The following is a 25,376-nucleotide window of genomic DNA, read 5'->3' as shown; positions in this document are numbered from 1 at the left end:
GGCTGGGGAAACTCAGCCAGATGGGTGGGGCATAAATAATAAATTATTATTATATTGTTATTATTATGAACCACCCTGAGAGATGGGGATGGAGGAATTAAAGGCGGAATTAGCAAGGGAGGCAAAGTGGAGGTTGCGGTGGGGAGAGTCTCTCTCAAGACTTTTGGCCCATGGACTCAAAAGGTATCCCTTTGGCTTTCTATCCTGATTGCTGAGGAGCTCTGTGGGGCTCAGAAGCCTGCGGTTTCTCCGGAAGAGGAAGTCGGTTCCCTCACACGGACTGCTTTGCATATCTCTGCATCCCAGCCTGCAACGAACAAAGGGTGGTTGATCTGGATGTTGGGGAAAAGGCCAAGGGAGGCAGCCAGGAAAAGGAACGGGCAATGCAAATTCTTGGCAAGGATCTTAGGAAGGGGGTGGAATTTGGCTAAGCCAGGATTTGAACACAAAGCCAACAATTTGCACTTCCCGAAAGGTATGAACTTTCTTTATGTACGCCACAACAGCAGCAAGAATACTCATCGCAAAGTATTGGAAGACACAAGATCTACCCACCCGGGAAGAATGGCAGATGAAGCTGATGGACTACATGGAATTGGCGGAAATGACTGGCAGAGTCCGAGACCAGGGAGAAGAGTTGGTGGAAGAAGACTGGGAAAAATTCAGAGTATATTTACAGAAATATTGTAAAATTAATGAATGTTAGAAGAATGCTGGAATGAAGTTATATGGTTTTAGCAGAAACATTATAAGGAATTAAGTGAAAACTGATTGGCAATGGGCCAAAGTGGAAAATTTAAAGTTAGATTGTGTTAAGATTAATTATAGAACAAAAATTTGAGAAAGATGGAAAGGATTTGCTGAAATAGTTATGAACTAGAATACAAAAAAGGGAGGCGTGAGGAGGTCGATGAAACAAGTAAATGAAAAGTAAGGATATGGAAACATCGGATATGTTTATAAATTTTGCTGTTTTTTTGTTGTTTTAATGTACTGTTTTTTTCCTTTTTTTTCCTTTTGATGTATTGTTAAATTTTTTAAATGTTTTTTGTTGTCTTTTTTTCTCCTCCTTTTTTTCTGTAATTATTAAACTTCTAATAAATATTATTATATATATAAAAAAAGAAATCTTTTCATTCCAGCTTTCCCTTACAAGAACTCTGTAACTGAGAATCAGTGCCAAGTTTGTGTTTTTCCTCCTCCCTTCCCACACCTTTCCCTTTTGTGTCGTGTCTTTTAAACTGCTCTGGCGCAGGAAAAGAAATTCTGCACAGCACTAGATGGAGGAGCCTTTTAAAGAAAAGAAAGAAACATTTTTCTTTATCTTTCGTTTCCAGGGAGGAAAAGAGCCACCAGTGGATTTCACCGCTTCCCCACAGAGCAATTCTCGTTTTGTACCGGCCTCGCTGTTGCCTTAATGTCACGCGGCTTCGGCACCTCAAGGGGGGTGCGAGAGAGTTCGGCAACAAAAGCGGGGGACAGGAAACAGGAAGCCGACACCCAAAGGAGCCGGCTTGCGTCAGGGCGAAAGAGAGTAGGGCCACAGGCAGAGAACATCCATTGGTCTGAAAGAGGATTAGACAAGCTCAAGGGGAAGGAGAGGGCAAATTGTGGCCAGCTTTTCTGGCTGGAGGCAGCTACGCTTGAGAATACCACTTGCAGGAAACCGCAGGATCCTGCCAGCGATTTCCCCACAGGGGCATCGACCTGGCAACTGTGAGAACAGGATGCTGCCCTAAATAAGCCACTGTCCTGATGCACCAGGTGCTTCTCATGCGCCTATGGAGCCTCCAGAGCCAGTGGCAGTCTATCTCGACTCTGAGGTTCCCAGGGGTATCCGGCCGCTGTGAGAACAGGATGCTGGAGGGGGCCCTTTGGACGGATCCAGCAGAGCCCTAGCGAGGTTCTTGCCCACCTCACTCAGCCCAGGCCTGGCAGCTCTGCCTCCATCCTGAGCCGCCGACCCTAGGCTTTGGGGGGAGAAAGAATAATAATAATGATAATAAATAATTATTTATGCCCTGCCCTTCCCCGTTCAAAAACTGGGCTCAGGGCAGCTAACAACAAATTTAAAACACTTAATTGTAGAAGCAGCGTAAAATACAGTATAAAAACATGAATAACAATAAAATTCAAAATTAAATTTAGGGGAAATAAGCATTAGATAATCCCCAGGGCTAGCTGGCTGGATTGGTCCTACTTGGGCCAGCGAGGAGACCAGGGGGGAATTAGCTGTGGGATCCCAGAGCAGGTGACCTTCATAAAAGGGGAGGGGGGGAAGAGAAGGGAAATAAAAGATCAGGCTGAATTCAAATTAAAGGCCAGGCGGAATAGCTCTGTCTTACAGGCCCTGCGGAAGGAAGTTCAATCCTGCAGGGCCCTGGTCTCCTGGGACAGAGCATTCCACCAGGTCGGAGCCATCACTGAGAAGGCCCTGGCCCTGGGGGAGGATAGTCCACCAGGGCCAGGGCCTTCTCAGTGATGGCTCCGACCTGGTGGAATGCTCTGACTTCCTTAGGGCCTTAGAAAAAGCAAGCTGTGGGGGCTGTGGGCGACTCCCGCGTTACTGACCGGGCAACAGGATAGCGGGCTCGGCAGGAGCCTCATCTTCTGGGCACCCGGCCTCCCGTCCAGGAAGGAAAAGGGCCTCATCTCTGACTCATTGGAAAGGGAAGGAATCAAAGCATCACCAGCTTCTTGCCATTCGACCAGCCAGCGAACCTCCCTCTGAGGGCTGGGGTTTGCCAGCAAAGGGGGGTTCTTGCCCCACACACTGGGGGAGAGCTGGCGTCAGCAAGCACCTCTTCAAAAGGTTGTAGGCCTGGGATGAAGCTGAAGGATGGAGAAAAGAAAGGACTTCTGCGCGTAGTTAGGCTGTGGAACTCCCTGCCACCAGCTCGGATGGCTTTGAAAGAGGGTTAGACAGATTCAGGGAGGAGGAGAGGGCTGTGGGCAGCTACTCTGCTCTGTTTCTGAACGCCAGTTGCTGGAAACTGCAGGAGGCGAGAGCTGCTCTCGCACTCAGGTCCTGCTTGTGGGTTTCTCACCAGTGTCTGGTTGGCCACTGGGAGAAGAGGATGCTGGGTGTGATGGATGTTTGGCCTGATCCAGTAGGCTTTCCTTAGGTTCTGATGATTGTCCCGCCTTTAAGGGGAGAAAACCAGTGGACTTGCATTTATTCCTAGATTGAAGCGGGTTGGGCTAGATGACCCTCAGGGCCCCTTCCAACTGAGGATCTGATTTCTTTCCGCAGGGCCGGTAAGACAGAGTTGTTCCGCCTGGCCTTTGGCTTGGAATCAACTTGATCCCCTCTTTCTTTTTTCCTTTTTCCTTCTGTGACGGAACTCCTATTTGGGGACTTCCCTGGCTTTTTTCTAGCCCACGTAGGACCAGTCTGGATAGTTAGCCTTGGTGAAGACTTGACATTTTTATCCCCTAAAAAGTTTTTGATTGAGTTTCCACTGAAATGAGGCTGCATTTTAATGTTTTAATGTTGTATTTTAATCTTGTTTTTTAAGCTGTATTTCATCCAATTGTTTTTATATTTGGTGTTAGCTGCCCTGAGGCCCGGTTATTTTTTTATTATTATTATTATTACAATTCTATGATTCTGTGACTTGGAATTGGGCTCTGCCAGAGATGCGTCAGTAAGTTCACAGAGGCTCAGCAGCTCAGGAGGCAGAGAACAGGAAATATGCGCTATAATATGAAGCCAAATGACCCAGTGACTGCCTGGGCTTTGCTTCTGGCTTCCAGGCAACCAGACGCGCTCTTCGGATCGGCCGAGATCCTCCTACAACCCACGGCTTCTACTGCCCAGCCAGCTCGCAAGTGGAACGAAGCAAGCGATTCCCACCAAGGAGGAGCCCAGACACAACACACGCTGCAATTCAATAAACCAAGAACTGAGAACCAGGTCAAGTCCGAAGCAAAAGCGTTTAATCCCTGGGCGAGGGCTCAAACACATACAGAGCGCATGATGCGCAGAGAAGGCCTAGGAACAGGCGACAGCGGCTCAAGGAGCTACCAGGCACGGGGAGAGCATCTACCCATTTTACAGATGGCAGCTAGGAAGACCGAGAGGGCGCTCAAATGCACCGTGAGACACTCATGGCACAACCAAGGGCAGAGACACCTAGGAAGAGGTGAAGGCAAGAGCGCTAGGGGCAAAGGTAAAGGGACCCCTGGCCCTTTACGGATGACTCTGGGGTTGTGACACTCATCTCGCTTTAGTGGCCAAGGGAGCCGGCGTCCAGCCTCCAGGTCATGTGGCCAGCATGACTAAGCCACTTCTGGCGAACCAGAGCAGCGCACGGAAACGCCGTTTACCTTCCCGCCGGAGTGGTACCTCTTTATCTACTTGCACTTTGACGTGCTTTTGTACTGCTAGGTTGGCAGGCGCTGGGACCGAGTAACAGGAGCGCACCCCGCCGCGGGGATTCGAACCGCCGACCTTCTGATCGGCAAGTCCTAGGCTCTGTGGTTTAACCCACAGCGCCACCCGTGTCCCTGTTCTGGGCACAGGAAGCGGCTTTAATTCAATTCAACAACCCCTTGAATTCGTTCAAGTCAGGTCTCCCGTTCAATGGGCATTTTCACATTTCTTTATTTTGTTTATGACAGCGCACTGTTCCTCCAAGGAGCTCAAGATGGTGCACATAGTTCTCACTAACAACACTGTGAGGTAGATTGGGCTGAGTGGCAACGAATGGCCCCCAAAGGTCACCTGGTGAACTTCATGGGCCGAGTCGGGACCCGAACCCTGGGCTCCCAGCACTCTAACCACTATGCCACGTTGCCTCCTACGCCACACGTGGTTTCCAGGACAATGTTGACTGTTTGACCTAAACACTAGAGCAAGGGTTGCCCAACTTTTTTTGGGGGGGGGGAGGTCTGGGGACGTAATACTTGCAATGCAGGAAATGCGCCCACAACTCTGCGCACAGGTCAGCCATGCGCACTTGCTCCCGTCAGCAAATAGGCTTGGAAAGAGGGTTTGTTCCCCTTCCTTTCTGCAAGATGCAACTGCAACCTCCCTCTGGCCAACAGTTAAGCTACTGTATTTTTTGCTCTATAAGACTCATTTTTCCCCTCCTAAAAAGTAAGGGGAAATGTGTGTGCGTCTTATGGAGTGAATGCAGGCTGCTCAGCTATCCCAGAAGCCAGAACAGCAAGAGGGATCGCTGCTTTCGCTGCGCAGCAATTCCTCTTGCTGTGCTGGCTTCTGAGATTCAGAAGATTTTTTTTCTTGGTTTCCTCCTCCAAAAACTAGGTGAGTCTTATGGTCTGGTGTGTCTTACAGAGCAAAAAATACGGTGCTTTTTTTAAAAGGGGGGGGGGATGCTGCAAGAGCCAAAGAAGGTCTTTGTGGGCACCCATGGGTGCTGCGCTGGCAACAAGGGCACTAAAAGCAAGCTGGCAATTACGACTGCAATCCCGCTGCCGGTTCATGGGAGCGGGTGCTGTGGATCTCTACAGGGCTTGCTTTCAAGGAGACCTGGCTAGGACCGTAAGGCAGAGAATTGCGCTGTAGAGGAGGCAGGCTCCGTCCCTGTTTTGAACCAAGCTCCAGCCACGGCCCCAAACGCACGCCAGGAGCATTCGCAAACAATTAGCCATCGCCAGCCTAGTCAGAGATGATGGGAGAAGACTCAAGTCAAAAGAACATCGGAATAGAGACTTTTACCGTATGTGGTGGACTTGTGATAAAGTTAAGAACTTCTGGGAGTTAATTTACAATGAACTTAAGAAAATATTTAAATACACCTCTCCCAAAAAAAACCCCAGAAGCCTTTTTGTTGGGTTTGACGGGGAAGGAAACTAAGAAAGTGGACCACAGACTCTTTATGCATGCCACAGCTGCAGCAAGTAATCTGCTTGCCCAAAACTGGAAATTGCAAGAAGTTCCCACCATTGCGGAGTGTCAACGAAAACGATGAGTTATGCAGAGCTAGCCAAACTGACGGGAAGAATTTGGGACCAGGACGATCAGAGGTTTTGAGAAAGTCGGAGTGAATTTATGGTAGATATAAAAGACAATTGTGGAACTTTAAAAACACTGGCAGGACTGAACTAGCTCTTACAACGTGTGGCAGATTTAAGGTTAAATAAATAGAATATGCGATATAAGAAAACGAGGGATACTCGCGGAAGGGATGGAGGGAAGTTGCAAGCTTGGCAGAGCTGAAGTATTTATGTGATTTACTGTGTTGCATTGTAAAAGTATGTAGAAGGAAAATAATTTTTCCTTATACATAGAGGAGGGCAACCAAAATGGTCAAAGGCCTGGAAACAATGCCTTATGAGGAACGGCTAAGGGAGCTGGGCATGTTTAGCCTGGAGAAGAGGAGGTTAAGGGGTGATATGATAGCCATGTTCAAATATATAAAAGGATGTCACCTAGAGGAGGGAGAGAGGTTGTTTTCTGCTGCTCCAGAGAAGCGGACACGGAGCAATGGATCCAAACTACAAGAAAGAAGATTCCACCTAAATATTAGGAAGAACTTCCTGACAGTAAGAGCTGTCCGACAGTGGAATTTGCTGCCAAGGAGTGTGGTGGAGTCTCCTTCTTTGGAGGTCTTTAAGCAGAGGCTTGACAACCATATGTCAGGAGTGGTCTGATGGTGTTTCCTGCTTGGCAGGGGGTTGGACTCGATGACCCTTGTGGTCTCTTCCAACTCTATGATTCTATGATTCTAATAAAAAATTATTTGAAAAAAAAGAACATTGGAATAGGACCACTGTGGGATCAGGCCAGTCCAGCACCCTCGTCTCCCAGTGGCCAACCAGCTGCCCCAGAGGGAAGCCCAAACGCAGGATCCAAGTGCGAGAATAACACCCTCTTGCTGTTTCCATCAACTGGGTTGCAGGAGCTACCTCTAACTGTGGAGGCAGAGGGCAGCCATTCTGGCTAAGTCACCAATGGTCTCCTCCTCCATTCATTTATCCAATCCCCTTTTAAAGCCTCCCAAATTGGCAGCCATCTTGTGGGAGGGAGTTCCGTAGTTTAAGCCTGTTCCGGATGAAGAAGGACTTTCTTTCCTCTGTCCTCATCCACCCAGAGCGGCTGGGCTTCCTGTTCAGTGTTCAAGATTCTAGGGATTGGGCCCTGTCAGGGTTTGAGCCCTGCTCCCGCGAGATCTTTCCCAAACAAGGACCCTGACAGAGGCCTCCGCAGCAGAAGGAAGCAGCCCTGTGGCTTACGGCGCTGCGAAATCCGCTCCGAGCGGAAGGCCTGCCCTTCCTCCACCTCGCAGGTTCCTGTTTCCCCTCCCCGGGGCTCTTTCGTCAGCCTCGAGCCTCAGCCCGTCGCTTCCCCGTCTCCGGGAAGCTCCTCCTCGCGAGCGCCTGGGCGCGCCGGAAATCCCAGCCAAACTGCCTGCCTCTCCTGCCCTCACACAAAACTGGACTGCAAACGTTCCGTTGTCCCAGAGTCTGCTGGGCTGCTAAGCTCCTGAAAGAACGTGGCACCTGGCAATGCCACTAACTGCTGGCGCAACGCACACAGAGCATTCTGGGATGGCGCCCTCCACCCCAAAAAGCTTGGCTATTCAGCTTTGGGGTCTAATGGGGAGGGGATGAGTTTTGAGGACCTGGGAGAAGCCCCTAGCGAGAGTGTTCACAGACTCGGATGCAGAGGGCTTGTGTTCGAATCCTACTTGCAGGTTTCCCAGAAGAGGCCTTTGGTTGGCCCCTGTGAGAACAGGATCCTGGACCAGACGGGACCCTGGCCTGATCCAGGAGGCCTTATATTCTTACACTCTTGCGCTCAGGTCCTGCAAGAAGGTTCCTCACGGGGCTTTTATCCCTCTGTCCCAACCCTGGAACTTGTCCGCTCGTCGGAAGAGATTGAGAACCGATTTAAGAAGGGGCCCAGTGGCCCAGGGTTCTAGGGCGACGAGAGAGGTTTTCCTCCCTCCCCCCACACACGGCAAAGATGTTCCGAAATGAAGCCTTTTCCCCCAGCCTAAGATTTAGAGCTCAAAGGGACGAGTGAAAAATCACTTGGACCTGTGTTTTCTAGCTGCGAGGCAATCGGAAGTGCGCTTGAGCCCCACGCCTCTCACGGCCATGAAGCACTGGGACCGCCCCACCTGCCTGTGCTTTGCTTATTTCACAGAATAATCGAATTGTAGAGTTGGGACCCCACCCGGTCATCTAGTCCAACCCGCTGCAATGCAGCGTGGCCAAGGCCCCGCAGGGTTCAGAAGCTGGTGTGTCTATAGGAGGCTGGACTATTTGACCCCAGTGTCCCTTCCAGCTGCACAATTCTGTGATTCTCCCTCTTCTGTCTGGCAAGCGGGGCTCCGCTCAGCAGCTCAGTACCCCTAATAAACCCCTAACAGAAATCTGATTCTTCTTGCTACCCAGACATTTTTGCAAAAGAGGGTTTCCTGGCCACTCGCATCCCGCACCTCCCTTCAATATGCAACGCTTAATACGAAACATTTCGCAGCTTGCCTTTATTCTCATTTTTCCGTATCCCTTTGGGCAAAACTAGCTGGCCACAGAATCCCAACTGTGCCGATCCAAAATCGACAAGGCAGGGGGCTTCCTACCCGGTGAGCAGGGTCAGGATTGCAGCCTTAGAAAATTAGACATTTGAATGTGTTTTTAATCTTTGTTGGAAGCCGCCCAGAGTGGCTGGGGAGACCCAGCCAGATGGGCGGGGTACAAATATTTATTATTATTATTATTATTATTATTATTATTATTATTATTATTATTATCATTATTCCATGAGCCACATGATCGGGGAAGGACTGAGTCCCTCTTGCCCTCTGTGGCATCAGCCGGGCCCAAGAGCGGCCGACTTCCTTAACAACCAAACAAACACACAGCTCCTCCAGGCAGGCGAGTCGTCGGATCACAGCACATCTGGTTCCCATAAAAGCAGCCGGGACAACCCAAAGGACCCTCGCATCGCGGTGGAAAGAGGGGGTCGTTTTGGGGGGCACGTTTTTGTACTGGGGGGTGCCTCTGTCTGAGCTCCCAGGAAAACCAGGGCAGAGAAAAGGAAAATAACTTATTCACACAGCACACGGTTAACCTCTGGAACTCCCTGCCACAAGGGGCAGCGATGGCCACCAACTTGGATGGCTTGGATTAGGCAAATTCATGCAAGAGTAGAGGACTATTGGTGGCTTCTGGCCAGGTTGGGACAGCAATGCTTCTGAGCACCTGTTGCAGAGAAACATTTAGCTATTTTATCATCTTATTTATATGTCTGTCTGTCTGTCTGTCTGTTTGTTACTAGATATTTATATTCCACTTTTTTCTCCCTGGTCCTAAAGGTAAAGGGACCCCTGACCATTAGGTCCAGTCGTGGCCGACTCTGGGGTTGCGGCGCTCATCTCACTTTACTGGCCGAGGGAGCTGGCGTACAGCTTCCGGGTCATGTGGCCAGCATGACTAAGCCGCTTCTGGCGAACCAGAGCAGCGCACGGAAACGCTGTTTACCTTCCTGCCAGAGCGGTACCTATTTATCTACTTGCACTTTGACGTGCTTTCGAACTGCTAGGTTGGCAGGAGCAGGGACCGAGCAACGGGAGCTCACCCCGTTGCGGGGATTCGAACCACCTTCTGATTGGCAAGTCCTAGGTCCTGTGGTTCAACCCACAGCACCATCCGCATCCCACTCCCTGGTCCTAGTCCTCATTTAATCCCCACAACAGCCCTGTGAGGTAGGCAGGCAGGCAGGCAGGGCTGAGAAAGGAAGGGACCCAGGTCCCGCCCTGCAAGAGCGATGCAAAAACCTGGTTGACACGCAGAGAAACTCTCCACATGCCAAGTTATCTCGGCTCGTGTCTCCTAAGGCAGCCGGTGCCTGAGCTGAGCTGCATCGTCGCCGGCGAACTGCCCCGCAATAGCGAGATGTGCAAAACCGAAGCAGGCTTGCCCCATGCGGAATTGGGGATGTAGCGGAAGCCAGAACTGGGAAGTGCAAAACGTTATGCAGGCCTCAAAAAAAAAACCAAAAAAAACCAGAGTGGCTGTCAAATGAGTTCGCCTGAAGGAGTCCGCAGCCCATTTATAACTGGGGCTGAAAGTTTATTTTTACAGGGTGCCAGCGAAGTAACCATGGGCAACCCAAGGAAGGGGTCTTAAAATCTTGGGGGATATGAGAAGGGGGGGTCTTCTCAGGGCATTGTCAGATTGTGCAAGGCGGTAAGTAACCAAACAATTAAACCCCTGTGTTGCAAACAATTATCAATAATATCCAAGGCAACACGACCGAGTACAACAATGCAATGTCGGTACAAACTCTTTATATAATCTATACAGAACATTGAACGGTATGAAATATATGAAATATGCACTCTCTGCAAAACCAAATAAACAGAAATCTTAGAAATCTCTTGTGCACTCTTGATGGATTCTCTTGGAAACACAGACCCCAATAAACATAAAAGTCTCTGAAAGTCTTTGTAGACTATGCAAGTCTCTGAAAGAAGCAATGGGTCAGATTCTTATCTGGTTGAAAACAAGCCGTAATGATGGCGCAAGGCAGCAGAGGATGGGAGCCGCCTGCCAGGGATGCCTGAGATTGCAGGGGGTGGGACTAGATGACCTTCAGAGGGCCCTTCCGACACTTCTATGATTTTCTCCGAGTGGATAAAACAGCTCAGAACTGTCTCCCTGCGGCAGGAGGAGAGGCTGGGGCTGAGGCACACTTTCCACAGCGGTGTCTCAACCGGGGGGAAGTACAGAAAGGGAACTTTGGACCGTCGTCGATTGCGCCCAGTTCCTCATTGAAAGTGGTGGGGGAAACGGCAGAGGCTCACGGCTGAATCAGCATCCCACGGGCCTGGGCAGCCTTTGCCAACCTGGTGCCCTCCGTCCCCCCACCAGCCCCAACTGGCAGGGGCAGATGTCAATCATCAAAGTCCAACCCAGGCCGTCTGGAGGGTGCTAGGACAGCAAAGGCTGGTGCAAACGAAGTGACTTAAATTTGCCTTTTTTTAAAAAGCAGGCGGGAGTAGACAGATTTCACGGAGGAGTAAAGATCTATCGCCACACATGATAGCTAAATGGAGCCTCCAGGCTCAGTGGCGCTCTACCTCTCCAGAACAGGACAAAGAACCGGGAACCAGAAGCAACCGAGGGCAGACATATGGGTTTTGGGGTTTCATTTCCCCAGCAAAGCTGCCCCAAAGGAAGCGTTGCATTTTGTAGCACTGGAACGGGGTTGGGCTGGATAACCTCTGAAGGGCCCTTTTCACACCGTGAGTCAAGGCTTCCTGCTTCTGCTGCTGCCACCAGCAGATCGCGAACTCTGTGACTCAAGGAGGTCCTTCCCAGCCGGGGTTTCCAAGCCGCTCACACGTCAACCGGCTGGAAAGTCCCTCCCATTGAGAACATCTCGCTGGAGAAACTGAGGAAATGGCCCCCTCGGGAGGCTCCGGGAGGTTCTGGGCGTGAGAGGATCACGCAGCAGCTCGGATCGAGGCCACCACAGCGGATCCAGCCGAATCGAGCCAGTCTCAAGGTGTTGGTTCCTCTGCCCCTTCGGGACTCCCGTTCAGCCTCACATCCAGCCCAAATCTCTGGGCAAGGGACCGTGGCTGCATGGTGGAACATCTGCCCTGCATGCAGAAGACCCTGGGTCTCCAGCTGATTTGGGACTACAATTCCCATCATCCCTGACCGCTGGCCATGCCATCTTGGGATGATGGGAGTTGTAGTCCAAAAAAACAACCAGAGACCCAAGGTTGGGAAAACCCTGGCTTAGAGCGCCAGAGCAGGGACTGGGAGAGACCAGAGTTCGAATCCCCCACTAGAGCTCACTCGGTGCCATCTTGGGCCAGCCACTCGCTGACCCTCACCCTGTCCTACCTCACAGGGTTGTTGCAGGGATTAAATGCAAAGGGGGGAGCCCTGCAAAGCCACCTTGAGCTTTTTGGAGAAAAGATATAAATGCATAAATAAATGCAATAAATAAAAAGTCAATCAACTGCCCCGCACAGCAGCCTGAACCCCTGGCCAGCTGCTGCCAGTCAGTGCAGACATTACACAGCTCGAGGGAGCAATCCTCTCCCTCCTGCCAAGGACCCCCAGAGACGTCGCTGAAGCTTCTTCTCCAGTCGACGCCGCCAGAACCCATTCAAAAAATGCCGGGGAAGACACGTGACACAGACCGACCCCCGCCTCAGGACTGTACCATCTCAACAAGCAAAAAAGAAGGGGGGGGGATCGCGCGTATCAGGAACTCCCCCTGCCTTAGAAGCCGCGACTTGATGTCCTAGACGCATTTACCTGCCCAGCTGTTCCGAAAACACGCGTGTGCGCCCGTGCCCACGCGCGGGGAAAGTGGGTCGTGTGAACGGGCAGAAAAGACGCAGTTGGGAGCCGAGTTGGGAAACTTGGGCACGAGCTCAGCCACCCCGTTATCACCCCCCCCCCCCCGCGATTTACTCGCGAGTCAGCCCCGATGAACCCGCACCCCCCCCCCCCCCGGTTCCGGAGCCCCAGAGGGCGGCTGGCGGATCCCCTCCTGCCGGCGCCCCGGGATCGGGAAGGAGGGCGACCCAGCCCATCCCGGCGCGCCCCGAAGCAGCGCGCACTCTGCCCATGCCCCGGGGCGCCCTGCCCTGGCGGAGGAAGGCGCCTCTTCCCGGGCGCGGCTTGCGCAAAGGGAGCGTTGCGCGCGGGGTCGCCCCGTCCGGGAGCCGGAGACCCACCTGGGCGCATGGCGCTCGGCCGGCCGGGCGGCGCCGCCGTCGCTGCTGCTGCTGCTGCTGCTTCTCGTCGCCTCCTCGGAGGAAGTGAGCGCGGCCGGAGGAAGTGTGCGAGGAAGGGGAAGGAGCAGAGGCTCGCTCGCCGCCGCCGGGGAAGGGGCTCGGCAAGCCGGGCGGCGGCGGCGCGCCCCACCCCTCGACGGCGCCCGGGCGGACCTGCCTCTCCCGGGGCGGGCGCAAGCAGCAGCCAAGGCAGCGGCTGGACAGGGATCGGGACCGCCTCGGCCTCGCCCGCCCCGGATCCTGCACCCGGACCAAGCCCGCGGGGGCAAGCAAGCAAGCAAGCTGGTCCCTGCCCCGAGGAGCTTGCCTTCCGCCACAGGGTCATGGCGTTGGAAGGGACCTCCACCCCAGGGGTCATTCAGTCCAACCCCCTGCGAGGCAGGGATCGCAGCTGAAAAACCATAGCATTTTAGAGCTGGGCGGGACCTCTTGTTGTTGTTTAGTCGTTTAGTCGTGTCCGCTTCTTCGTGACCCCATGGACCAGAGCACGCCAGGCACTCCTGTCTTCCACTGCCTCCCGCAGTTTGGTCAAACTCATGCTGGTAGCTTCGAGAACACTGTCCAGCCATCTCGTCCTCTGTCGTCCCCTTCTCCTTGTGCTCTCCATCTTTCCCAGCATCAGGGTCTTTCCCAGGGAGTCTTCTCTTCTCATGAGGTGGCCAAAGTCTTGGAGCCTCAGCTTCAGGATCTGTCCTTCCAGTGAGCACTCAGGGCTGATTTCCTTCAGAATGGATCGCTTTGATCTTCTTGCAGTCCATGGGACTCTCAAGAGTCTCCTTCAGCACCAGAATTCAAAAGCATCAATTCTTCTGCGATCAGCCTTCTTTATGGTCCAGCTCTCACTTCCATACAAGAAAACTCCATGGACAAAGACAACAGGAGGGACCTCTAGGGGTCATCTATTCCAACCCCCTGCAATGCAGAAATCTCAAGTAGATCATACATGGCCGATGGCCGTCCCACCTCTGCTGAAAAACGTCCAATGAAGAAGAACTACCAAGGAAAGAAGATTAGAGGATGAAACTGATGGACTATGCAGAATTAGATAAACTAACAGGAAGGATTCGAAACCCGCGGGACCAGAGATTCTCGGAAGACCGGAGTAAATTTACGGACTGTTTGAAGAGCAATTGTGAGGAACAAATTACACTAGTATGTTTGCAAGAAGTTTTGTAAGGTGTGTTATTTGAAATATTGCAAAAAAGGTAATGTGGAGAATTATTAGTCAAGGATAATTAAAGGTAATATGAAATTAAGAAATGCATAAAAAGTGATAAAGAATGGAAAACCATCAGCGGTGTTGACGGAAGTCCAAAAATATTGCGTAAGACGAGAAGTTATGTTGTATGAATGTTGGAATTAATATGTTAAGAAACTAATAAAAATGCATGTGTGTGTGTGTGTGTCCAGTGAAGGAGAGCCTGTGTCCATTCCACTGCTGAATCGCTCTTACTATCAGAAAGCACTTCCAATAGCTTGGCTGCGATCTCCTTTCGAAAACAATCTCATCTGTTGAGACAAAACCCCATCTCACTCCCCCTTCCAGCACAGGACAGAGGGATGAGGACAACTGGTTGGAATTCGGAGCTGGACTGCCTCTGGATGTGGAGGTTCCATTAAGCCAGTTGGGCTCATACCAACCGGCCCACCTTTCGCCCTTCGCTCGGTTTCCTGGCTTCCAGCAATGCCAATTTGGACAGCCTTAAAAGACGGCTGTACAAGTTCATTAGCAAGAAAGGTACGGGTGGCTACCAGCCTAAGATTACCAGACGTCCCCGCAGACAGTCCCCGGATTTGCAAGTCAGTCCCCGTGCAAAATCTATTGAAGTTGAAAAGTGTCCCTGGACTCATTGGAAATAATCTGTTCACTTTATAGCAGCCACGATGGCTCTCCCCTGACTTCAATGTCAGAAATGCTTCCAAATGCCAGTTTTTGGAAACCACGGGAGAGGAAAGTTGCTCCTGTGCTCGGATCCTGCTCGTTGGCATCTAGTCAGCTTCTGTGGGAACAGGATGCTGCATGAGATGAGCCACTGGCCTGATCCAGCCAGCACTTCCTATGCTCTCATCTTCCTGCTTGGCAGGGGGTTGGACTCGATGACCCTTGTGGTCTCTTCCAACTCTATGATTCTATGATTCCCCTCTTCCAGCCATCAAACTACCCAGGGCCTGGGCGACATCTTTTGTAGCAGAGATTTCCATAACGTACAGTGTGAAGGATGCTGGAGCCAAGAAGCTGTGCCAAGATCTGATGGATCTGTGATCTCAGACTGGGCTCTGCCAAGGATGTTCTAGCTCTGAGATCCTGTACGGAGCAGTGGGTCAGACTGCATGGATTTAAAAGAGACAAATTCAGACAGGAGAGGGCTATCGATTGCTGCTTGCCAGCATCTGACGTTGGATCTGCTCCCCCGATGAATAGTCCCACTGATCCTCAGCGACCAGTTCCAGTCAGGCTGGCAGACTGCAGTCCTGAACACCTTTCAGAAACTGGGTTTTGCCCCTCAAGCCCTTCTAAGTCTGGGGTTGGGCCAGGCAAAAGCTACGGTCAGGCAAAGAATCATAGACACTAAGAGAAAACAGGACTGCGCAAGGTGCCCTGACTATAAAATTGGAGAAATCGAGAGAGAGATAGCTGCACCGGCAGCATATCTCTTCTTTCTCGTATCCAACAATGCAAGAAGGGCTTTTACACTCGCCAGAAGCTCGGCTCTGCCCTCACCGGTCCTGGAACCATCCTTTCAAAAAGTCCCAGGTCCCTTTTACGAAAAGGCATTGATCCCCTGCTGGTGAGGCTCACTGACCTCCAGGAAAAGCAGAAATTCGACCTTTTCCTGTTAGGCAAAGCTTATAAGACGACCCGGATGGTCGCCAGATTCTGTGTACAGATCTGTAGATGCAGACCATCCCCCAACCCAAACTAGTTCGTTAAGAAAATCCCCCAACTCGGTTCCATGGGTAACTCTGGATCATCTCTCTGTGGTAGCTTATCTTAAAGTTTTAACTGTTTATATGCTTTTTGCATTTACACATTTTAAATTTATTGTTGTACATTGTTTTAACTGTTTTTTTCCCTTCTGGGATTGTCCCCCCAAGTGTAGTTTTATAAGCTGGTCTTTATTCCAAAACTGAAAAAGAATTACAAACATCAAATTCAAAATCCATATTCATTTTGTAACATAAGCCTATTACATAGTTGACTAGATTAAAATACACCTAATTGCTATAGACTTCCCTTTGCTATATATAAATGCAACACAATTAAAAATATTATATTAGAATTTTTTATAAATTCCCCTATACCCCTCACTTTCCTTCACCTGTGTGTGATCTCAACTTTTTTTTTTTTTACTTTTTACATCTTGTGTTGTTGTAGTTTAATAATTATTCAATTGATTCTTTTATTATTTCCTTGCTTACCCCTGCAGGTTTTACACATTATCTATTAATATTCCAGGGGACGCGGGTGGCGCTGTGGGTTAAAGCCTCAGCGCCTAGGGCTTGCCGATCGAAAGGTCGGCGGTTCGAATCCCCGTGGCGGGGTGCGCTCCCGTTGTTCGGTCCCAGCGCCTGCCAACCTAGCAGTTCGAAAGCACTCTCGGGTGCAAGTAGATAAGTAGGGACCGCTTACTAGCGGGAAGGTAAACGGCGTTTCCGTGTGCGGCCCTGGCTCGCCAGAGCAGCGATGTCACGCTGGCCACGTGACCCGGAAGTGTCTTCGGACAGCGCTGGCCCCCGGCCTCTTTGAGTGAGATGGGCGCACAACCCTAGAGTCTGTCAAGACTGGCCCGTACGGGCAGGGGTACCTTTACCTTTACCTATTAATATTCCAGTTCCGGAACCATATTTTTTCATGTATTCCTTCACTCCATCTCGCTCTTTAATTATTCCCTGATTTGAATGGCCTCTAATGATTGCCATCAATTTTGCCATTTCCACAAACTCACAGAGCTTGCTTTGCCATTCTAATAGTGATGGTATTGAGGTGGGGCTTTGTTCCTTTACGCAGCAGCAGTGGCCGGAATATTGATGGCAAAGAATTGGAAGGGGGAGAAAAATTCCACGATTCTCTATTTGTAAAGTCTCGGAAATCAGACAAGTGTGAGACAGACCTGGTGGCCCTTGCCGCAGAGCAATGCAGGAAGGTTTTGATTTAAACAAAAAACCAAAAAACCACCCCAAATGTGTGTGAAGTTTGATGAGGCTTTATGTAGGAGGGTGTTTTGCAAAGCGCTGGCAAATTTCTGCCCACGCAGAGCGCTGCTTCAAAGGCAAACCACGTACTGAAACATGCCTCGTAAAGCCCTCCGTAAGGCAAGTCATTTGCAAGAGAGATTTGCCGTCACTGTGGGTTCAGGCAAGGTCTTGTTCCAAAACAACATTCAAATCGAAGATTCACCTTCTCCGTTTCCTCCGGGCACCAGAGAGATCTTCCAGGGCTCACGTGAAATGAACCCTGTGCATGAGACTTTCTGCATCATGCCCTTTATGCTTCAAGGTGCCCTTTATGCTTCAAACATTTCAAAAGAAAACATTACAAAAGGAAGTCAAATTTAAAATGCAAATTTTAAACAGCATAATTTACAAGAGAATTAATTATTATCCTCAGCATAGAACATAGTGCCTGTGGGATGGCTCGGTCAGTAGAGTATAAGACTCTTACTCTCATGGTCATGGGGTTTGAGTTCCGCATTGGGCAAAAGATTCCTGCATTGCGGGGGGTTGGACTGGATGACCCTCAGGGTCCGTCCGTCCCCCAATTCTGCAGTTCTGTGATTCAGTATCTATCTGCTGCTGCCAATCCAATAGCAGGGGTGCCCAAATGTTCTTCAAAGAGGGCCAGATTTGATGAAATGAACATGCGTGAGGGCCGACCAAAGTTGTTAAGTTGTTGCACTTTTTTTAAGGATTTAAGTTGCTGAGCTTTTTTAGAATTTTACCCCAGGACATATACTATAATAATAATTTATAATAATAATAATATTTTTTAATTTATACCCCGCCCATCTGGCTGGGTTTCCCCAGCCACTCTGGGCGGCTTCCAACAAAATATTAAAATACAATAGTTTATCAAACATTAAAAGCTTCCCTAAACAGGGCTGCCTTCAGATGTCTTCTAAAAGTCTGGTAGTTGTTTATCTCTTTGACATCTGGTGGGAGGGTGTTCCACAGGGAAGGCGCCACCACCGAGAAGGCCCTCTGCCTGGTTCCCTGTAGCTTTGCTTCTTGCAGTGGGGGAACCACCAGAAGGCCCTCGGCGCTGGACCTCAGTGTCCGGGCTGAACGATGGGGGTGGAGACGCTCCTTCAGGTCTACTGGACCAAGGCCGTTTAGGGCTTTAAAGGTCAGCACCAACACTTCGAATTGTACTCGGAAGTGTACTGCCACGGGGGCTAAATTAAATCGACCAGCGGGCTGGATTAGGCCCCCAAAACGGACTTTGAACATACCTGCAATAGTGGTTCATGGCAGGCAGCAGCTGTGGACACTCACCCTTGATGTCTTGGGTCTGCGGTCAAGATGGACAGCTGGCCAGGAGGACCCCATGGCTGCTGTGGTCCCATTCCTGTGGATCCAGGGCTGGAATTTGCCAGGAGAGAAGATGAAGAAACCTGGCAGGAGGTCTGGAAGGAGCCTGCTGCCCTCTAGAGGGGAGAAATGCACAGAGTGCAGGGACGAAAAGTTGTTTGTCCGGAATTTCCCGCACATAACTGGAATACTGCAGTCAAAAGCAGTGTCTGGGTGGGAAATTGGCGAAATGTCCCAGAAAATCCAGACGTCTGGCAGCCAATGTCGGCAGTGCCATTTCCCACAACGTTTCTGTCCGGATTTCCGCTTTTTGAAATACAGCTTCATCCCTAAGGTCAGGACCAGGGACAAGGGTGGCACTATGGTCTAAACCACAGAGCCTAGGGCTTGCCGATCAGAAGGTCGGCGGTTCGAATCCCCGCGACGGGGTGAGCTCCCGTTGCTCGGTCCCTGCTCCTGCCCACCTAGCAGTTTGAAAGCACGTCAAAGTGCAAGTAGATAATGGGATAGTAGGGAACGAAATCAGTAAGAAAGATGTGAAATTGTTTAGATATGCAGTGACAGCAACAAGAATTTTGATGGCCCACAAATGGAAGCAGGAAGAAATGCCGACCAAGGAAGAATGGAGAATGAAATTGACGGAGTATGCAGAGATGGACAAATTGACTGGAAAAATAAGGAACCAACGCGATCAGAGATTTTCCGAGGACTGGAGTAAATTTACAGAATATATCAAAACTGAATGTGAGGAGCAACTAACGCTTGTTGGCTTTCAAGAAGCTTTGTGAAAAAGACTGATAGAAATGTTGTTTAAAAGAAAGGTTAAGACCAAGAGATATAATGTGCAATATAAATGTAAGAAATGTGAGATGTAGTGAGAGTATGGAGAATTTTCAGATAGGCTGATGGAAGTCAAAAAGATGTTTATGTCAAAACAAATGTTAAATTTGGAAAAAATGTTTATTGGAAAGTGAATAAAAATTATTTATATAAAAAAAAAACAAAGTGCAAGTAGATAAATAGGTATCGTTCCGGCGGGAAGGTAAACGGCATTTCCGTGCGCTGCTCTGGTTCACCAGAAGCGGCTTAGTCATGCTGGCCACATGACCCGGAAGCTGTACACCAGCTCCCTCGGCCAATAAAGCGAGATGAGCGCTGCAACCCCAGAGTCGGTCACGACTAGACCTAATGGTCAGGGGCCCCTTTACCTTTACCTAAGGTCAGGACCGGCCCTGTGATGAGGCAGCAGCCTCAGGCTGCAGATCCTGAGGGACGGGGGGTGGACAGAGGTGCGAGTGCCATGCAGGCTGCCTTGTACCTGTGGCAGACCTCAGGTGCCCTGGAAAACACTGACTAGAGAAAACTTCCATGGTTTCAGCCTGTTACATAAATCCTGGTCCAATGGCACCGGCTGCTAGTCCTGGTCCAATTCAAAGGGCTGGTTTTGACCTATAAAGCCTGAGACAGCTCAGGACCATAATGTTCCAGGACCGCCTCTCCCCACAGGAACTGACCCAGACTCTGCGTTCCTCATCGGAAGCCCTTCTTCATGGCGGCAACACAAGAACAGGGCCTTTTCTGCAGTGGCTCCCCGTTTGTGGAATGCTCTTCCGATGACCTTTTTAATGTGTTCGGAGAGGGGATTCTATTATTATTATTGTTAGTAATTGTGTTTTCTGTGATCCTTGGATGAAGGGTGGTATAGAAATTAAACAAATCATCATCATCAGCTCTGTTGGTTTCTGTGTGTCCTGCCGGGGGGGGAAGGGGTCATCTTGTCCTTTGCCTCAGGCAGCAAAATGTCTTGCGCACAAATTCACAAACTTTGCTCCTGCAGGACTTGTGTGTTCCATGGGGGGAACGAGCCAATGACTGCTGTGCAGGGCGTGGTGTAGCAGATAATAATAATAATAATAATAATAATAATAATAATAATAATAATAATAAATTATTTATACTCCACCCATCTGGCTGAGTTTCCCCAGCCACTCTGGGTGACTTCCAGCAAAATATGAAAATACAATAATTAGACTAGGACCAGGGAGAGACCAGGGTTTTGAATCCCCGCTGAGTCATGAAGCTCACTGGGTGACCTCGTAGCCAGCCACTGCCTCTCAGCCTAACCTGCCTCACAGGGTTGTTGTTGAAATGAGCTCTTTGGGAGAGAAAAAGGTGGGATATAAATGCAAAAGCAATGCAGACAGGCAGAGACCTTCTTATTGCAACAGGTTTTGTGGACTTCTGACTGTCTCTCCTTGAACGAACTGAAACGGAGTTGTCACAGAAGCCCCACCCCTTTTTAAATTGACTTAAAAAAACATTATACAGACAGCAAAACAAAGAAGTATAAATTAACATTGCCTTCTACCGATAAGAAATAATAATAACTATTACAATAATGAAAATACTAAAAGTACATTTACTTCTACCTTTAAACTTCTATTCTGGTTACGATATATTACTATTCTATAAGAATCTATTATATCCTTTGCTGTCCCATATATTATTTTGTTTCCCAAATGCAACCTAACCCTCCCCTCCTCCCCACTGCTTCCCTTCACCTTTGTGAGATCTTCCCATCATAATATATTTTTTTCTAGTTGCTTTGATAAGATAGAGGAACTTGAAAACTGTTAAATTATAATTACTTCTTTTGTCCTTACAGGCTTAAAAATTGCCCTTCTCTGTGTTCCCCTCCTCATGAGGTTTGGAGCATGACAACACAAAAACGGGCCTTTTCTGTGGTGGCTCCCACCTGCAGAATGCCGTCTTCAGAGATGTTTGCCTGTGTATTCCTTTCATCTCTTTACTGCCAGACGAAAACATTCATAGAATCATAGAATCTTAGCATTGGAAGTGACCCAAAGGTCATCTAATCTCAGCTAATATCTTTACCCAGTCCATTAAATAATCTAGGGCCTTTCAAATGTGTGTTATTATGACTTTTTCTGTCATTTATTGTGTGTGTGTGTTTTTAATTATGCAACATAAATTATGTTTTTAAAGTGCACTGCCCTGGGATCATCGGATGACGGGTGGCATATAATCTGAATAAACAATAACAGTAATGATTATAACAATGCACACACACACCTATATTTTTAGCTGTTCTTATTTTATTTGTAAGCCGCCTTGAGTCCCTATCAGTGAAAAAAAAAGTGGGATACAAATGTTGAGGTTTATTTTCCTCTTCCCTCCTTGTCCCTTTTCCTTTGTGTGTTCTATTTATCAGATGTCAGTGAAATAAACAACTACCAGGCTTTTAGGAGACATCTGAAGGCAGCCCTGTTAAGGAAAGTTTTTAATGTTTGATGTTTCATCGTGTTTTTAATATTCTGTTGGGAGCCGCCCAGAGTGGCTGGGGAAACCCAACCAGATGGGTGGAGTATAAATAATAACATTATTTTTTATGTATGTATGTAGGGAGAGAGGCCTGCAAGTAGGGGGCATATTGTTTTGACTTAAAGTAAGCCACTCTGTGAGATTTTTGGGGGGCTGAATAGCGGTGCAAATGTGAATAAAATAAAGAAACGCAAGCAAGACACCCCCCACTCCTCCATTGGTGCAGTCCGAGCGGAGCTTCGCCACTTGAAGCTGCAAGAAGGCCGCGCTCTCCCTTTTCGCTGCCGCTAGAGGCCGCTGCCGGGCAAGCCGCGCGCCGGGCTGCCATCCGCGGCGCTCTATTGGCTGCCGTGGGGGGAGTGGGCGGGGCCTCGTAGCCCCGCCTCCTCCTGCGAGAGGACCGCCGAGGCCGCCGGAACGACGAGGAAGAGACCAATAAGAAGGGCGGGAAAGGGGGGGGGCGGCGAGCGCGTTCGTGGGAGATACCACTTGGGGGCGCGGGAAGAGAGCGCGAGTGAGTGAGGAGCGCAGGCGCGCGCGCGCGGCAGGAGGGGAAAGAGAGAGACAGTTCGTGGGAGAGTCCATTGCGGCGCCGGCGGCGGGGGGCGGCGTGCTGAGGAGAGACCAATTCGGGGACGGGGAGGGGGAAGAAGCGAGGGCCGGCCGCCCCAGTGCCCTGTGCCTGAGAGAGGAGAGCAGCCCTCGTGGGGCTATTTGGGAGCCCAGGAAGGCCCTTGGGGGGCGGAAGGGGTGTGTGAGGGGGTCAGGGTGTGTGTGTGAGGGGGGGTCAGCTTGTGGGGGGGCATATTTTTTTGAGGGGGGCGTTGTGTGGGGGAGGGGCCTGCACCTGAGCAGAAGAAGAGGAAAGACCCACCCGCGTGTGGGGGGGGGACATTGTGTTGGGGGGGGAGTGGGCGTCAGCCAGGAGCTCTTACCTGAGGCTGCTGCACCTGTGGGCAGGTGAGGCCTCCCTCCTCCGCTCCCTGCTTCCCTCCCTCCTGGCCCAGCAAGGAAAAGCTCCTCCTGCTCTGGAAGAAGGAAGCCAGCCAGATCCTGGGACTGTCATCAGGCTCCTCGTCGTCCTGTGAAAGGCGCCCCAGGGACCCGCTTCTCGGCGGGGTGGGGGGCTTTCTTCTGGCCTGGCGGAGGTCCCACCTGCGGAAAAGCCACCAGGTGCCTTGAGAAGATCCGTGGCCGGACTTGCTGGGTCCCCGAGAGCTTAGCAGGATTTTAAAAACCCAAAAAACCAGACACGCAGAATCTTTCGACCTGACGAAGCTTTTTATTTCTTGCTTTATTTTCAGCATTTGACACACAGCCTGGCCTGGGGGGAGACTCTTCTGGACAGCTGGGTAGAAGGGGAGGAAGTGGCCCAGGGTAGTCTGAAAAGGGATTTCAGGGAGTGATTTTGTGGAGCAGAGAGAGAGGAAAAAAACAGACAGACAGACAGACAGAAATATCGCTTTGAAAGTTGCGCAGAAGCCAAAGTTTAAATGGATTAAATGGTTTGGCGGCCTTCGGTTGGCGGAGTGAAATACAGGGGACGCCAAGCCGGGAAGGGCTGATCCAGGTGGTCGCAAGGCTGCTGTTTCTTGCCCCTGAAAAGAGCGCAGGAGTCTGATGAGAGCGGGTAGCTGGTCTCCAGGCGTTTTCCTTTCCTTTGGTTCTGAGGAAGTTTTCTTTTTGATAGGACAAAAGGGGGCAACTTGTGCAACAGGACCCCCATTTCCTTAATCTTTTATCTGGCTGCCGTGTTCCTCTTCCACGTTTTCTACATGCTGCGTGGTGGTGTTGCTCTGAATTCACCTGCATGTGCCTCTTTGCAGAGAGATTTCCTGGGTTCCGTTAAAAGTAAATGCTTGCTAGGCTTTTAGCAGTCAGACTGAGACTCCCGCGGTGTGAAGACTGAAAATCTAGCTTGGCAAATAACGTGTGTGTGTGTTTAGAATCTGTTACAGTTCTATTATACCAGGCATAATCTGGTCTCCTCTAGTTCTGAATCCGCTAAACTGTTCTAAACCTGCTGGCAGTTTTGGGGATGTGCTTGGATTACTACTTCTTTGGTTGGGTTGCTTCAGCAGCCTAGTACATAATTTGCGAAAGAAAGCAGCCAAGCCCAGAGAATATTCTTACTAATTTCCCAGTTATGTTGCATGTTGAAAACGGATGCTTTTAAGCGTTTAGGATTTGTATGACACCCCCACTTAGAGGTAAGACGAGCCTTTCAGCGCCTGTTCTGCGGCTATAGAAAAGGTTTTGGGAGGCTGTTGGATCTGGGGCAGAATTTCGAGCTGTGTTCAGCGGCTAGGGGAAAAACTCCTTAAAGCCTTTCCAACCTTTACTTCTGCAGCTTTTGGAAACAACCTGGCTCTACTTCTGGGCTAGTGGACACTTCCTGTACTCTTTTGGAATATAAGAATCCAAGGACAGAAAGAAACAGGACTCGGAGTATCCCTGGGAATCTGGACTTCTTTTTCTGTTGGGAACTGATGCCGAGGAACTCCTGACACGCGAGAAACACTGAAGGGTCTCCTTTGCCAGACACAACATGGATGTATGGTCCAGAATAGCCATATGGATCCTTTGCGGCTTCCTTCTGCACCATGGGCAGGGGGAGAGGCCCCCAGGCACCTACCTAGACGATGCCACAATAGCAGGTAAGGGAAAAGTTGTGGGTAAGGAGCCGGTTTTGCCTTTTCTTAATCCTTTGGGGTATAAAATAATGTTCCTTCGGGCTGCTGGCAGCGGGCTCTTTTCATCCCTGGGACTCTGCTTTGAAGTTGAAGTTGTGAATTGTTCTTCCCTTCTTGGAGGTTCGGAAAAGAAACTTGTAAATTATTTTGGAGCTCCCTTCTCACCAACCTGCGTTCTGGTGTCTGCTTAAATCCTAGCTATTTTTGGTGGTCTTATACTGGTGTGTTTTTTTTTTTTTCTAGCCTGAGAGTTTCCCCTCCCCAACTCTGCAATGGTTCTTTCTGTAGGCAATTTCAGGCTAGGAAACAAAAAACACTACGCATCTTGAAATAGCCTCCCAGAAAGGCAGCTAGCTTGAAGTAAAAGTGGTTATTTCCTGCTTTGCATAGAGAGAAAAAGAGCGGCTTTTTTGTGGAAGAAGTGTGCTTTCTATCTGAAACCTCCTGATTTTTTTCAGAAGAAAGATTTGACTGTTTCAGGCTTGAGGTTTAGCTGTTGAGTGTCAACTGTCCTCTTTCCGTTGAGTTAAAGAATGTGACTGTAGGTGCAAACGGTGCAAACTCTTATCAGGCATTGGGTAAAACAGAAAAGTATTTAGAACACATCTGCTGTATCATATCTGAGCTTCAGAATATAGTAAAGGAGAATCCACTGTTCCCTGCTTGTTTGTGGTGTCAGAGAATTCCTGAAGATCTAGGGAAGCCCCATGCAGGAGATTGATTGGCGAAGTGATGGCCAGGATGCACCATTGCCAGTTTCTCATGTTGAAACTTCCCATAACTGCATCGCAGGTCTTTAAAATAGCTGCATGTCAGCATAACCTTAACTAACGTAGGTTTATCAAGTGGCTTGGCAGAGGGAGAGAAAGGGGGGGGGAGAGGGGGGAGGTTGTAAGAGTGTCAGAGTTGGAATCTTTGCACACCAGTTTCTAAGTGTTTTTTCTTGTTGGAATTCCCAGGAGGAGTGGGGAATGTCCTTGTTGACCTTTGATTGAGGGGACCCTGAGTTTCTCTCTCCTCAGTTGACAATAGCACAAATAAGTGTTGAGGAAGAGGCAGCCTGTTGCCATTT

The 25,376-nt window shown here is 49.8% G+C and overlaps 2 protein-coding genes across 22 annotated transcripts in view; one reads left to right on the top strand and one right to left on the bottom strand.

Annotated features, from left to right (window-relative positions):
* The window catches only part of RHOG (ras homolog family member G), a 35,610-nt gene extending 17,050 nt beyond the window's left edge, over nucleotides 1-18,560 (bottom strand). The window contains exon 1 of one of the 2 annotated variants that reach the window (XM_083436817.1): nucleotides 18,234-18,560. In XM_083436817.1, coding sequence (XP_083292943.1) covers nucleotides 18,234-18,449 — 216 coding nt within the window. In that variant the 5' untranslated portion in view covers nucleotides 18,450-18,560. Of the gene's footprint in view, nucleotides 1-12,680; nucleotides 12,873-18,233 lie in introns of those variants that run through there. The other variant, XM_083436818.1, reaches the window with a different exon arrangement.
* A 3,518-nt stretch (nucleotides 18,561-22,078) lies between these two features.
* STIM1 (stromal interaction molecule 1) overlaps nucleotides 22,079-25,376 on the top strand; it is a 104,358-nt gene continuing 101,060 nt past the window's right edge. For 2 of the 20 annotated variants that reach the window (XM_083436320.1, XM_083436307.1), the window contains exons 1-2: nucleotides 22,108-22,125; nucleotides 23,962-24,268. In XM_083436320.1, the coding sequence (XP_083292446.1) occupies nucleotides 24,160-24,268 (109 nt within the window). In that variant the 5' untranslated portion in view covers nucleotides 22,108-22,125; nucleotides 23,962-24,159. Of the gene's footprint in view, nucleotides 24,269-25,376 lie in introns of all 20 variants that reach the window. The other 18 variants (XM_083436310.1, XM_083436313.1, XM_083436308.1 and 15 more) reach the window with 16 other exon arrangements.

This window comes from Podarcis tiliguerta (assembly GCF_965153285.1).
Source record: "Podarcis tiliguerta genome assembly, chromosome: 4".
NCBI lineage: Eukaryota > Metazoa > Chordata > Lepidosauria > Squamata > Lacertidae > Podarcis > Podarcis tiliguerta.
The sequence above is the reverse complement of the archived record's forward strand: the minus strand, read 5'-3'. Positions and strand labels throughout refer to the sequence as shown.